Raw genomic sequence first — 15,230 nt, forward strand, 5'->3', positions numbered from 1 at the left:
TCATCTGAAGAGGTGAAACACAAAAGAAGTGAATTCCACCCTCACTACTTCCTCCTAATTCCATATATATCTAGGGTAGGGCCTGGATATTAGAAACCCAAATATTACACAATCAGTAGCAGGAGTTAGGGTTGGAATCCCAGTCTCCTGGTTTACTTAGACCTACTGACCTTGTTTTAGAGGTACAGCTGCTGTGGTCCAGGCCAAGAGTTATGTATCTATTGGGGTTCATGTCTAAGGAAAGTAAGGACTGATGATCCAACAAGCTGCATTGCTTTTATATAAATATACTTTTAAGCCTAAAATAGCACATAAATCAATGAATTGTCATTTTTATTTGGATAGTAGTTAAAATTAAGTAATTTCTTTTTATAAATTACAAGTGTTAGGACTGGTGATAATAGCTCAGCAGCATAAGTATCTGCCTGGCAAGCACAAGGTCCTGAGTTCAATTCCTGGTACAAAAAAAAAAAAAAGATTACAGGTGTTATATGGTATCCTTGGTGATCAATTCCAGCATGTGCCTGCCTTCAAAAAATACCAACTCTGTGGATGCTCAAGTCCCTTATATAAACAACATAGTATTTGTGTACAAATTACACATACCCTCCTGTATACTTTAAATTATCTCTAGATTATTTATAATGCTTAATACAATGTAAATGCAATATAAGTAGTTATGCTACATTGTTACAGAATAATGACAAGAGAAAAATGCTTGTGTATGTTCAATAAAGATGCAGTCTTTTCTCTGAGTATCTTTGAACCACACTTACCAGAAGAACCTGTGGACACAGAGGGACAACTGTACTACTTTCTTAGATGAGTTATTATAAACTCCACTGTTTTGAACATTGGCCTATTTCTCCCTTAGACACTATGTCCGATGACTGTCCATTTCTAGCCTACTTTTTTTCCTTTGCTTTCTACTGTTTTGTGGGGCATAGTTTTAAACAATATCATCAGGGAAGCCCCTGCTAAGGTTTTTCCAAGACTAGTGTTTGTGCTGCTCGGAGATGCCTAGTGCTTGTGCTTTTTGGGCCTCTGGCAGTGATCCTAAGCTACTCTGTTTGAGAGCAAAGGGATGCTCCATAGAGGAAATCATAGAAGGCAATGGAAATCACTCTGTGATCTCTTCTTTCTGCATTTGAGGGCGTAATACCTATTTCTTATGGCAGTCAGATAGAGCCACCACTAAAAATAGATATAAAACTCTTCACATTAAACAAAATAGATTCAAGTGCTGAGAACAAGCATTTGAAATACCTTTTAGTGGAAGAATCCCAGTAAACTGTTTATATAAGCCAAGAGGATTGGACTGCCATTGTCTTTGGTTCTGGGAATTTCTAAAACTTACAGTGGCATGTTATTAGTGCATTTATTACTAGTTTTGCTGTCTGGCTAATTTGTGGATTCTTCGTTGTAACCATAACCTGTATTCAGAAGAGTTTCTAAACCATAAAGAAAAAAGGTTTAGAGATCCTCATTGGAAGATAAAACCATGAGCAGTGTTCTCATCTGAGGATACTCTCCTTTTTCAAAAGACCCTCATTTTGTGTTAGTCTGGGAGATAAACCCTAACTTAGGTGCTATATCAATTTGAATACCTCTCTTTTTAATACCTATTTATCTCCCTTTCAGTTAGGAAGGGGTGCCGTGGTTGTCCCAGGTTCTTTTAACGAGCACAGATCTGGGTGTGGTAGCCTGGAGAGCCAAAGATGTTCAAATATACCATGGCTACACAGTGCAAAATGGAGGCTAAGACTCCTAGAGTTAGAAGGATCCTGCAGTTACCTCACAGAAGGGATGTATACTCAATGAAATGAAAACATTGCCCAATGCATCTTTTTTAAATTTAAATTTTACTTTATTAGTATCTGTTAGCATTATATGCATTTTGCAATCATCTTGGGACATTGGAACACACAATTGCTCTTTTAATACATTCTATATCTTTTTAAACAATTTCTCTTGGCTTCACGATCACAGTCAGTTGATGAATGGTAGGGAAACAGGCAGGCTAATCTTTGTATAATTATTTCTTTACAGCAATAAAGAATGATACTGAAAGAAAATTCTGCTACCAACAGCTTCCAGTAACGTTGAGATTAATATATACCATTTTCCAGGTATATTTTCTGAAATATTTGAACATTTGGCTTGATAGCAAGGCTATTTTGAAAAACCTAGTAACTATGTGACTTTTTGTGTAGGAAATGGCTAAGTTTGAAGAGCCAGACATTCTTTTTAATATGCTCAATTGCTTGAAGATTCTCTGTCTGCACGGAGAATGTTTATACATTGCTAGAAAAGATCACCCTCAATTTTTAGCCTACATTCAGGACCACATGTTGATTGCAAGGTATGTCTTCTAAATGTTTCATTTTTTTCTTTACAATTTAGCCTTCAGCTGTAAAAATTAAAGTTAGAATAAGACTTACTAGCTCATTTGGGTTATTTTTCTCAGCCAGGACAGCCTAATTGTCAGTGGGAACTACTTTCATTTTGTCTAATGTGTAGGTTACTAGATACTGCATTACTAGATACTGCAGAAATGGAAAATGTAAAATAAAGATTATTTTATGTTTTTACTTGTTAATGGGTTAAAATATGGTATACCCTAGAAAACTGTCAACAGATAGTAGTTTGATAATTATCTCACAAGGTACCTTGGCAATTTGCAGTTTAGTTTAGAAGGGGATAAGTACTAGATATACAGGAGGAGACCACATGTTTTATTATTTAAATTGTTCTACCTTTGAGATTAAAGAAGGGGTAGCCCTCTCACAATAAACTCAGAACAAAGAGGATAAACTAGACCAAGATCCTGAATACTCTAAGGCACATGATCATCCTATGTATATAAGCCACTGTTAACCCAAGTGAATATGATAAAGGAATGCTTAGCACAATTCACAGGTGGGTGAGATGATTTCTGGATGAATAGTTAGTAGCAGATACCATTTGAATAGGCATTAAGGTAATGAATTTTGACTGGTAGAGATTTGAGACAAGTAGGACATTTTGTGGAAAGTAGAAATATTAAGAACAAACAGAAAGAAGGGACAAGAAATGGGTAAGGCCTACTTAGTGATACTAAGATTTCGTTTTTCTGCATGGTATAGGTTTAGAAGAATAAAAGAAAAAGAGCCTAGAGAAGTAGGTTTGATCCAAGTGTGAAGAGCCTTGAAGACAAGAGGCTTCTTTAAAGCTATTTGGTCATCCATAGAAGACCTTAAAACAGTGTATAGGCTCAGAACTGGGCTTTAACAGAAAAATGTAGGGAAAAGAGAGCTCCTTGGTAATTACTTGCATTTAAGGATCTGCAAAGTGTAGGGTTGCAAGGATTTAAGCAATATAAAGATAGACAGAACTTTTTTCTTAAAAGATTGTTTAAAAAGGGAGGGAAACATCTGATACTTGATGGGGGAAGAGAATGAATATCTAGGACTTTTAAGATTAAAAAAATTTGGACAAATTTATGATTAATGAGAAAGGGCCAGCAAACAGGGCCAGAAAAGAGAAAGTTAGTGGGGTCAAGTTCTGAGAGTGCAATCAAGTATAAAAGGTAGAGAAGAAAAGAGAAGTAGTGCTCTTTCCTTTGAAAGGAGATAATCTTTGAGGAAAAGACAAACCAGTGTTAAGGAAGTGTAGCAGATGACTTAAACCTTAAGAATAATAAATGCTAGTGTCTTCCTCTGAGAGGGAGGAAGATAGACATTGGGTTGAGGGACATAGAAATAGTAATGCAGCAGCTCACATGAGGAAAGCAGAGGCCTGCCCACCAGCAATAACCACATAATTGTCAGTTCCATGCCTGACCGAAGTTATCCAGCACCACTTTACAGTTTAATAATTATCTCACAAGGTACCTTGGCAATTTGCAGTTTAGTTAGTAGAAGTTTGGACTTTTTTCTATAGTGCTTAGGGCTTCAGAGAGGATGAGAGGGTGGTGGGATCCAGGGTTAGTGATCTGGTCATGGAGGAAGGCCACAGGAGAGGCCTTCCAAAGTTGATTAAATGGCTGACTCTGAAATCCAGCCTAAGACTGATGAAAGCAAAACCAGAAAAAGTGGTGCTTGGGAGATTATGGAAAATAAGACAAAGAGTCTCACTTAGGAGCAGATGGGAAAGCAGAGTGTCCCAGCCTTAGAGAGGTCAGGTTGGCGACTCATTGAACAGAGGAGAGAGAGGGCACTGTGTATGATGAGGTGAGGGCTCCGTGAGGGCAGAGTTCGATAAACCAAGATGCTGGGGGAGGCCTTGGTGAGAAGGAAGACTGAACAAACTGCCTGCTTCATCCAGAAATGGAGAGTGGGCCCATGGGTTTCAAAAGGAAGAGGTTGATGAGAAAGGCCTGAAAGAAGTAAAGGGAAATAAAGATCATTCTGAGTAAATGAAGACTGAAGAGAAGACTCACTGAAGGAGTAAGGGGAAGCCACATTATCGGGAAAATACCAAGTTTTAGCCACGATGAGGAAGGGGACCTTGGATTCATTCCCCAGAGCTGTCACACACTAAGAGGGTTAAAACAAAAGCCGTTCTCTCATAGTTCTAAAGTGCAGAGGTCTGAAATCAAAGTATCCTTTGAGCCATAATCCCGCTGAAGACTTCAGGGGAGAAAAGTTCTTTGCTTAGTGGCTGGGAATTTAGCTCAGCAGCATAAGCGCCTGCCTTGCAAGCAGGCAGTCGTGAGTTCGATTCCCGGTACTGATAAAAAGGAAAAAGACCCCCCCCAAAAAAAAGAAAAGAAAAAAAAACAAAGTTCTTTGCTTCTCAGTGGTTCCTGGTAGTCATTGGCGTTCTTTGGCTTGTTTCATCCCTTCAACCTCTGCCTCCATTGTCAAATGGCAGTCTTTGCTGTGTGTCTTCTATTCTTGTAAGACCATCTGTCATTAGATTTAGGGCTTATTCTAATCCAGCTTGAATTCATCACAACTAATTTTATCTACAGATACCTTATTTCCAAGTAAGGTCATGTCCTGAGGTTCCAAGTAGACCTGCAGTTTGGAGAGACACCATTAACCCATTTCAGAAGCATCCTGCGGGAAAGGTGGGGAGCTACAGAAGTCTTCCCATGATAAAATGGGGACTCTATGTGTACAGTAGGAGGAAGGAACTGGTAAAAGATGGACAAGGCTGTCCTGGGTGTGGGGAAGAGTAAGGATGACCTGAGAGGTTCAGAGTGGTTATCAAACAAACTACACATCTGGGCAGAAGCAGTGGGAACACTCGAGTATGTTAGATGCTCCACTAATACTTGGAAATTCTTTTTTTTTTTTATTTAAGGATAAAAAGAAAAAAACAGAAAAAGCGTACAAGTAATACAAAATTTAAAAAATAAACAGTAAGAAATCACTAGTTAATAGATTACATATTCTCATCTTAGAAATAGTTGTTCAAGTTACAAAATTAAAGCATATAAAGTGGACTTTCAAACAGTGAGAGTGCAAACAGTTTTGTTCAATGATCCAAAAAAACTCAGTAATATGGTTATCTATCTTATACACTTAAACATATATGCAGGTATAACCTTTAGAGCACTTTTCTTTTGTACAATGACAATTACACATTTTGGGTTTTATTACTCCCACAATTCTTATTACTGTTTTTGAAGAGAGTAAAACCAAATGCGACATATCAGAACAGAGTCAGTCAAATGAAAAGGATGGACATAATAGATAATGTAAAAACAAAATACAAGGTGATCAACAATGGTTACCATACTGCCTCTTGCTATTTTAAGAAGAATTGCAAGTTATAATAAAATTGAACAAAACAGTAAAGAATAAAACCAAAGCATTGGAAACATTACAGGACTTTAAAAGAAGATAATAGTCAACCAGAATGGGCGTCATAATGAATCTTATTGTCTTCACAGTTGTTGCCTATACTTTCGAACTTGGTACTATCAAGCAAAGCAGAATAGGGGAAAAATCAGTCAAAATAAGATGGTGAGGGCAATACAGGATTTCAAATCAAGTTAATAGGAAATCAAAGTAGTATCCTGCTATTTTTTATTTATTTTTCTCTTAATTAAAAAGATAAAAAGAAAAAAGTAAATAATTTAAAAGAGGGGGGATTGAGATAAGAGAGGGCATAACAACAGAACAGCGCAGGTTAAAACATAACCATTTAAGCAAAATAGTGTTTCACCACAAGATATCCTGACATAAAAATAGTTACCATAGTGTCTCTTTCCTTGAAATCTTTGAGTATAACTTCATATACTGTAGCACCAAACATATCAAGACACTATAAAACCATTCAAGAGAATGACATTATTACAGGGTATTTAGAACCAATTAACAGAAAATGAACAATGGTTTCTGTATAATCTCCTTGTCTATAAATTTTTTGCTTATATGATCATATATAATAAAATCCAATATGATACTACCTTTTAAGACTGATGGAGGCAGAAGAATACAAGTTTGATGGGACTTCAAAACAAGATGATACTAAATCAGCACTAGCTATTATGATGTCTTGTTTTCTCCAAAATAGCTGTTCCTACCATCTGATCTTCTCTGCCTCATTTCTGTTGAGCTCTTTTTCTGTCGTTTGTTGTCAGTTTGTCTTCATTTTGCTTTCTGCTCCATTCATTGTGGCCTCTCTGCCACTATTTCCTTGGTATTTTCCTTTTTTAGAATATCCTGCAGTATTCTCTGTAGAGTTGAATTGGTGTTTGCAAATTCCCCTAGTTCCTCTTTATCCTGGAAGCACCTTGTTTTTCCATCAATTTCTAGGGACAGTTGTGCAGGATATACCAATCTTGGCTGGAGGTTTTTATCTTTCAAAGCTTGAATTATTTTCCCCCATGCTCTTTGTGATTTGATAGTTTGTGCTGAGAAGTCTGCTGTAATTCTGATGGGTGTTCCCTTGTAAGTGATCTGTTTCTTGTCTCTGACGGCTTTTAATATTCTGTTCTTATATTGGATTTCTGGAATTTTGATTATTATATGCCTGGGTGTAGCTCTGCTTGGGTTGTAGGTGGCTGGGGTCATGTATGCCTCATACATCTGAGTATCTTTACCATTTGCTAAATTAGGGAAATTCTCTTGGATTATTTTTGTGAATAGCTTTTGTAGTCCATTTGTTTGTGTCCCTACTTCTTCTTTTATATTCTTAAGTTATAGATCCTCTTATCATCTTCTAGCCTTTGTATTGTTGCTGTTTGTTTTCTTGTTATTTTTAAGAAGTTTTTCATTTCATGCTCCCACATTACAAATCTGTCCTCCAGTTCAGATAATCTATCCTTAGTTTCTTTCAAGCTGTTATGCCAGTTTTTTATAGAATTTTTAGTTTCCTGGCAATCTCTTTGAACCTGCTTCACGTATTCTATGTTTTCTCTATTTTCTCCATCAAACAATTCTCTGCTTTTTTTCTGTTCTTCCATTCCACCATCTGTTTTTTCTTGGATGGTGCTCAGCATTTCTCTAACTATTCTACTTATATCTTGCTTCAGGTCGTTAATAACTTCATTCCTGAACTCGTCTATGAGGCTCTGGAGATATTGCTTTATGTCTATTGGTGCCGTGTCTGATATTGCGTGTTTCTCAGGATTGGGAGCCGAGGACCCTTTCTTGTTGCTCCCTCTTCCCATATTTTTTGTTCCTTTTATACAAGCATATATAGGAGGCCCAATTTCTTTCTTTGTCGGTTATAGTTTGTTTGAATTGCGCTGGCTAGGTGTTGCCGTCCACTGCAGTGTACTAGGGGGAGACACAGGCCTATGCTGGGCCTGCCCTTCCAGGTCAACCTACCAAAGGCTTCACTGCTAGGGTGCACCTCCAGGTGCTGAGACCTGATTTGGGCTAGCTTACTGGGTCTTAGTCAGTGGCGTCACCCAAGCCAGGCACTCGCCACCAATCCTGCTTGAGAGGGGAATATGTGACTGAAATCACTGCAGTGCCCTGATCCGGCTAGTCTGCCTAGTCCCAGTATGTCCTTTGCTGAAGCCTCCTACTCTATGGAAGGGTCCCCGATCCGCTCACTCACTGTAGGTCGATGCAGCACTCCTGGCCAGTCCTGCTCTCAACTCCATTCACTGCTTCCCACTCTCAGAGCTTTCGCGCCTCTCTCCTTGCCATGAGGATTGGGACACAGCAGCGGCTGCAGGAAATTCAAATTGCGGCTTTTAGTGGCGCGGGGCCCCAGCTTCCACACTGAAACCTTATTTGTTCCTGTTATATCACCGGGATTGTGCATCCAGTTGGTTTCTCTTAGTTTAGTTCAGTCATTCTCTTAGTTTAGTTTAGTTTAGTTTAGGACTTCTCGCCCGGCATGATTCCTGGATTTTAAGTGCGGTTTCTCAGAGAGCCTCCGAAGCTGCTGCTATCTATCTGCCATGTTCTCCTGGAAGTCCAATACTTGGAAATTCTAAACGGGCAGACTTTTGTTGCTAAAATAGCCTCTACACAAATATACTCTGTTCAAGTGGATTATTGTGCCATGGACCTGCAGTTCAACTTTTGGGGTTTCATAAGCCCAGGTTTTTTCCTCAATGCCTCGTCATGATACAAGAAATCCATCAAGAGCAACAAAAGGGTCCGAGGAAATGGTGTTCTTCTTTTCCTGCCAGATTCCCTTAGAGAACTGGGAAAGCCATTGAGACATACCTGATCTAGGCTTTCGTTGCCGAGATGGTTTATCTAGTGAAACTTTATATAATTTACTTCCTCCAACTGAATTAAAAGCTTCATGAAAGGACAGATTGTATCTCCTTTTTCCTTTGCATTCTTCGTAGGGACTATTGCATATTCTGGAAGCATCATCATCTTTACTTACAATGACAGTAGCTCAAGGTCTTGAGTTCCTACTGTGTGCTAAGCACCTTACACCATCTCTTCAAAAAGAATCTGCATTGGGAGGAAATGAAGTTCAGAGAAGTTGAGAAATTTGCACATGAATATACAGCTAATAATTGACAGGGTTGGGATTAGATCTCTACTTGTCTGAGTTCCTTTGCTCAGAGTAAACATACAGTGTTTGAAAATTTCTCCTTTTCATTTTATAGCTCTGATATATCTTCTCATTTGCAAGCAAATCTAGATTTGTATCTCTGAAAAATGGAGATAAACTCATTATTTCCATCTCTCAGTGGTGTATTAAAAGTTTTTTAAAGTCACAAATAATTTTGACTGTAATATTAACTTTGGAGCAGCAATGAAAATAAAGAACATGCTTTAAATGGCTGAATAAAAAATTTGAAGTCAACATATTACATTACATTCAGAATTATTGTGATAGTACTTGATAGTGAATTAGCTTAAACTTGATCAGGCACAAAATACCACCAGAGGACTTTCCTATCTGCCTTAGTCTCTCTTTCTGTCTTTCTGTGTGTGTGTGTGCGTGTGTGTGTGTGTGTGTGTGTGTGTGTGTGTGTGTGTGTTTCACTCCTCTCCTATGTGTATGTGTTCCCATCCCCACCTCTTTTATCCCATCTCCATCTTCCCTATCATTTAGCTCAAGTCTATATCAGCTTATTACGTAGAACTAAGCTTTGGCTTCTTGTTTAAGAGTTGGCTTCTCCCCACGCAGGCTGACCCTAGGAGGTGGGGAAAAGGATCCCTGGTAGCTCTTAACTGATATTGCTCTTTGTTATGCAGATTTCAGAAGAGAGAGCCTCTGTCCCCTGGCATCCATACTTTTCCCTGAAAAAAACATTCAGACATTCTTATGTTTGCACTATAGGCCTGTTCATGGACTAATCATTTTATTGAGGGTATTAAAGTACTTTGCCTCACCTGTGTTTTGTGTTTACTTGTGTGATAGGTAAGGAGGGAAGCTTGATCGACAACCTTGCCAGGTCTTGGAGAGGCTGTTACTAATATAAAGAATCGTCCTTTGCCTTAAATGGGAAGGGGTTGTTGGGCAGGGAAAATCAACAAAATTTCTAGATGGTTACTATAAGAAAAAAATTTAGATTATTTACAACCTCAATGTAACTAATGTTAATTTTGTGTATTAACAGTCATTGTTCATTAATATGTTGGAATTTATACTATGCAATTTTTAATCTTTATGCTGAGATGTAGCATTAAATGTTTTCTACATTGTTATGTCTACATTGTTTAAAAAATATATAGAACAGAGCATAGGAAATGTTTATTAGAAGAGTATATTCTTGTGTATAAGTGTAATTTTACCAAAACATCACTGCCAGCTATCTGTTACCATAAATTAAGACAATAGAATTCTTTTTCAGTAAAGGTTACAATAACTGTAGCTACTTTGCTTCTGCTTAATTCCCCAGCCTGTGGAGAGTTGTCAAATCTGAGTTCTCCCAGCTGTCTTCATTAGCGGTCCCTCTCCTTCTCCATGCTCTGTCACTTCCTCATGGTGCTGACATCTTCTGGACAATCATAAATGGCAATTTCAACAGCAAAGACTGGAAGATGAGGTTTGAAGCAGGTACTTCTGTATTAGTTTAAGACTTCTCTGGTCATAAGGTAACCCAGATGTCTAATTTTGACATGCATTTTTGGCCATCCTTTTTTCTCTTTTTAAAAGGCTTTCTGCTTTCTGATGTTCTTTGCTGGTTCAACAGAGGAGAACTTCCTTGATAGGCATATTTTTCAGAGTAGTCCTTAGATGTGGTGATCTTCCATGTTTGCATAGGTATAATTATGCCTGTTACTCAGGCTATAGTAACAGCATCCTTGCTGGGTTCCAAACTGTGTCTTAACATGCAAATTACCGGGATGCTTGTTAAAATGAAAATTATTAGGTTTCATTTTAGACCAACAGAATCAGAATCTAAGTGGGGAGTGCTGAGGACAAGAATCTAAGATTTTAAACAAGTTTTCCAGGGAACTTAGGGACATGTAAGAACTTGTGGTGTACACTTGTCACATCTGGGCCATCAGAGATCAAGTCTGCTGCAGTGAAGATTATGTACACAGAATAGCAAATACTCAGAGCAAGGCAATGGCAAAGGAACTTAGGTGTGTTCCCTTAACCTCACATCTGTGGTTCACTGTCACCCCAGTCTTCAGGGTCAACAGGCCAGAGTGTAGCTCATCAAAACAGTTTTATGTATTTTAGTGTCTCAAAAGTTTGGTACAGAAATGAAAGTTCCACGTGATGAGTTAATTATTACACCTTATAGTTTAACTCCCTAATATCTGGCCACTTGAAAAGGTGCTTGTTTTTGGATGCTCACATAAATCTCAGGGTACTAGTTTATTTGTGTGACAGGACAGGCTGTTGTAGGGAATTAGATGTACAGAATAATTTTCTAGCAAAAATCTACCTGGTATTTGCAACAATTTTAGGGAATGTAGTATTTACATGTAAATAAAGCAGGTGAATATTTAACTGTGATCTTTCATTCCAGTTAAGGGTTAGATTGTTGCTAGATTGATCTTCTGAATCATAGCTCTGATTATGTTAACAGGTTTTCAATGCCTAGAGAATAAAATTCCGATCCTTTACCTGACATGCAAAGCCTCCCATAGTCTATCTGGGTATGTTTGCACAGTTCCCATACTTCTTTCTACTCTTGCCACCGCTATTTCCCCATTGCTTTCTGCTTCCCTTAATCCATGCCTTTGCCATCTGTGGTCTCCACCTGAAATCCTCTTCCCTTCAAGATCCTTTCCCAGTGGTATCTCCATTTGATCCTTTTTCAAACACTGCCATTGAGTTCCATCTTCAAGTGGTTTCTTTATTCCCTGATCCCTCAGAGCATTTTATTTAGCCCTCAGTAGAGGCATTTATAGCTTTTTATGTTATGTTGTAACTATAGTTGTCTCTTTTAGTCAATTTGACTTTAAAGTCAAGAATTGTAAGTCATCTTTCATCGTTCCATTTAATTTCATCTCCTCCTACCAAGTGTCTAAGATAGTTTCTTGATTATGTGTGTATGCTTATTACATATTTTTAGATAAGCAAATCCATGTATTTATTGAGTAAACACCTTATACAGTGGGCACTTTGGGAGCAATAAAGAGAAGTATAAGAGAAGATTCCTAGTTTCAAGGCCTCCAAATGTAGTTGCTGTGACCAAATATAAACAAGATATTGATAAACTATAGAAGGTATAAATGAGTGTCAGCAGACATGTCATATAATTATATGTGAGCACATAGATACCATATGTAAATCAATAGTGATAAATAGTATTTCTATAGGCAATCATGGGATATAAAGATCAGAATGGACTTTAAAGAGTGCATAGCAGCACGCTTCAGAGCACTATAGCAGCAAATTCTTCAGAGATGATAAAATGTCCAAAAGTAGAAAAAATGAAAGAATATCCTGGCTGCTGGAACATCTTAATTCACATAGCACTAGATTGCTGTACTAGCTATGTGAAGTAAGGCTGTGCTGTAAGAGTGACTGAGCTAATTTAGTGTAGCTTTAAAGAATAAGTAGAAATTTATTCAGCAAAAGTATGCTTATAGAAGAAATATATGGCTTCTGCAGTCCTAGGAAGTATCTGTTTCATCTGTGATTTTACAATCAGCAATTTTACAATCAGCTGATTTTTTTTCATCTGTGATTTTACAATCAGCTGATTTTACATCAGCTACTAAGAGGAGAATAAGGGCCCAGAAATCAGAGCCAGCATTGGTGTGCTCCCCTCTTCTTCTTTGGTGATCTGCAGAGCTTCTGTGAATTTGTCATAGAAATGAAAAGAGACGTATTTTGAGCAGTTTAAAATGTAGCTAAAAGCTAAACAAAGAGAAAGACTTTGTAAAAGTCTAAAAGAAAGTGAGAGTTTATAAAAAGTCACCTGGCAGATAACTATTGCACTGAATAGAAGTAGTCTTTGCTACATAGATGAAATCAAACACTGGAGAAGATAGCAGGGGGACCTTCTTCATATTTAAAACTACCATGTGGGGACCTTGAGTTAACCTTGTCTGTGGGATCACTTTTCAGGCTGTCAAAATAAATGACAATATGTACATAACATGCATTTTGTCCTTTGTTTTTTACATTGCAGTGGAAAAAGTGGCTGTAATTTGCAGATTTCTGGATATTCACTCAGTGACCAAAAACCACCTCCTGAAGTACTCCCTGGCACATGCCTTCTGCTGCTTTCTGACGGCTGTGGAGGACGTCAACCCAGCAGTGGCTACCAGGGCAGGCCTTCTGCTTGACACTATAAAGAGACCAGCGTTGCAGGTGACATGTGATAAATGTTATTTGCTTTGCAGATGTCCGTGTCAGCACCACTGAATCAGTGAATTTTCAAATTTTGTATCCTTTAGCTTTGTGGTAATAAAATACCACTGACATAACCGCTAATAAAATAATAGAAATTTATTTGCCATAGTTCTGGAGGGTAGGAAGGCCAAAATCAAAATGTTGGCAGATTCAGTGTCTGATGAAGATTTATTTTCTCATTCAGAGATAGTGCATTTCCCTGTCTGAGATCTTTATTATTTTTTTAAATAAAGACCCTTTATGCATTCATAAAGGCTCTGCCCACAAGACATAATCATCTCTCAAGGGCCCCAACTCCTAATAGTATCACATCCAAGGGAGTGAGATTCCAACATATTAATTTTTTGGGAGGGGAAACACAATCATTTAGAATACAACATCATGTAAACAGATTATATTGATGATAATGGTAACAGTGGAAATTTGTGTGTGTTAAAATGCATGTTACTAAGTTGTCATAAAAACAAAACACACAAAAAAGCTGCTTTATCAGAAGTTGTATGTGTTGGAAAATATTAAATATTAAGTCGGTAAAAGGAAATTTTTTTTTTGGTACCAGGGATTGAACTCATGACCTCATGTTTGCCAAGCAGGCACTTAGGCTGCTGAGCTAAATCCCCAGCCCAGTAAAAGGAAACTATTAGCTATTAAATTGGAAAAAGGACTCCTAGATCTATACTTTCATAAAAGATCCTGATTAGTACTTTCATCTCAGTCTTTGTCAATATATTCGTATCACTTTTGGACAGATGAAATTATTATATAACTTCTGGTGTGTGTGAATATATGATACATTTTTAAACTAGACTGGAATCCCTTGTCATTAGAGATTAGATGTTAATAAAAATCAGATGCATTGCGTATAATCACAGTAGAACATGAGAAGGTAATATGCTGTCAAAGTGAAATGCCACATACTAACGCCAGAGGCTTGAACTATAAGACCTAATATATTTTATCTTTGTGTCCTTTTACTTATAAGTGATAAATTGGATTTCAGGGAGAGAGAATGTGACTTATCAAAGTGCATTAGTGAGAAAATCAAGAGTAAAACCTCTATTTTTTTACTTTGATACCAATTTGTTATTTTGCTTTCATTATTAAAACTAATAATAATAGCAAGAGTTGTATTTGCCAAGCAGATATTTTGTTGCCAGGGAAGTGATTTTAAAAGAGTACTGTCACATGTTATCTTATTCAATCCACACAATAACCTTTTTATATTCCCATATTACAGATAGAGAAGCTGAAGGTTAGGAAAGTAAGGTAGCTTTTTAAGAGTCATATATCTAGTAAGCAGAATAAGTTCAGGTCTGTCTTATAATAAAGTCCATGTTTTTAATTCTGTGTATGTGTGCACTGGTCGAAGTGCAAGGGTTCTTCCTATATTTTAATACCTATAAGCAAGGACAAACTGTTGAGAATCTGATAAAGGGCAGGCAGGGCTGTGGCTGCCTGTGGCATACTTTGACTTGTAAAACCTCTATTGTTTCTAGTCAGTCCTCTCTGTTGTCTTGTCTGGTACTGTGTGTCTTAACGTTGCTCAGGGCTTGGAATATGGGAGGCATTCATTAGGTGGTAGACAGATGAATAAATGGGATGGCTGGGTAAATTATAGTTTTTAATTTCAGCCAGTTAAAAAGAGAGGTAATGCTAGACACATGGATGAGGGCAATAGGTGCTCCATCCATCCCAACTCTCACTGTTTAACAGTCCCTGTTCTACTCATATTCCAAGAAGACAAGATGACTTTATTCTGTTTTAGTATTGCATTATTCAGGATTGAAATGGAATTTAAAGGCCATCTTCTCATGTATTCTAGAATGTAGCTTTAAAAGAATGCTTCTCTTACTGAAAACTGTAGACATTAAAAAAGATATTCTGCTTTGGTGATATTTGAATTAAGTGCTTATTTAATGCACTAAAAATCAATAACATAAAAATTCAAAAGATATTCTATAATTAGAATTTTTCTGAATTTTCCTACTAAAACTTCACATTGACATATTTCGATTGGATCATTTTACTTGTAAGTATGGATGGAGGAG

General features: G+C 37.4%; 1 protein-coding gene across 10 annotated transcripts in view; it reads left to right on the forward strand.

Annotated features, from left to right (window-relative positions):
* The window catches only part of Unc79 (unc-79 homolog, NALCN channel complex subunit), a 272,072-nt gene that overhangs the window by 146,161 nt on the left and 110,681 nt on the right, over nucleotides 1-15,230 (forward strand). For all 10 annotated transcript variants that reach the window (XM_063241428.1, XM_063241425.1, XM_063241421.1 and 7 more), the window contains 4 exons: nucleotides 2,050-2,129; nucleotides 2,214-2,362; nucleotides 10,262-10,419; nucleotides 12,959-13,140. In XM_063241428.1, the coding sequence (XP_063097498.1) occupies nucleotides 2,050-2,129; nucleotides 2,214-2,362; nucleotides 10,262-10,419; nucleotides 12,959-13,140 (569 nt within the window). The remainder of the gene's footprint in view (nucleotides 1-2,049; nucleotides 2,130-2,213; nucleotides 2,363-10,261; nucleotides 10,420-12,958; nucleotides 13,141-15,230) is intronic.

This window comes from Cavia porcellus, unplaced genomic scaffold (assembly GCF_034190915.1).
Source record: "Cavia porcellus strain 051 isolate PalLab524CR breed Dunkin Hartley unplaced genomic scaffold, mCavPor4.1 scaffold_31, whole genome shotgun sequence".
Taxonomy (NCBI): domain Eukaryota; kingdom Metazoa; phylum Chordata; class Mammalia; order Rodentia; family Caviidae; genus Cavia; species Cavia porcellus.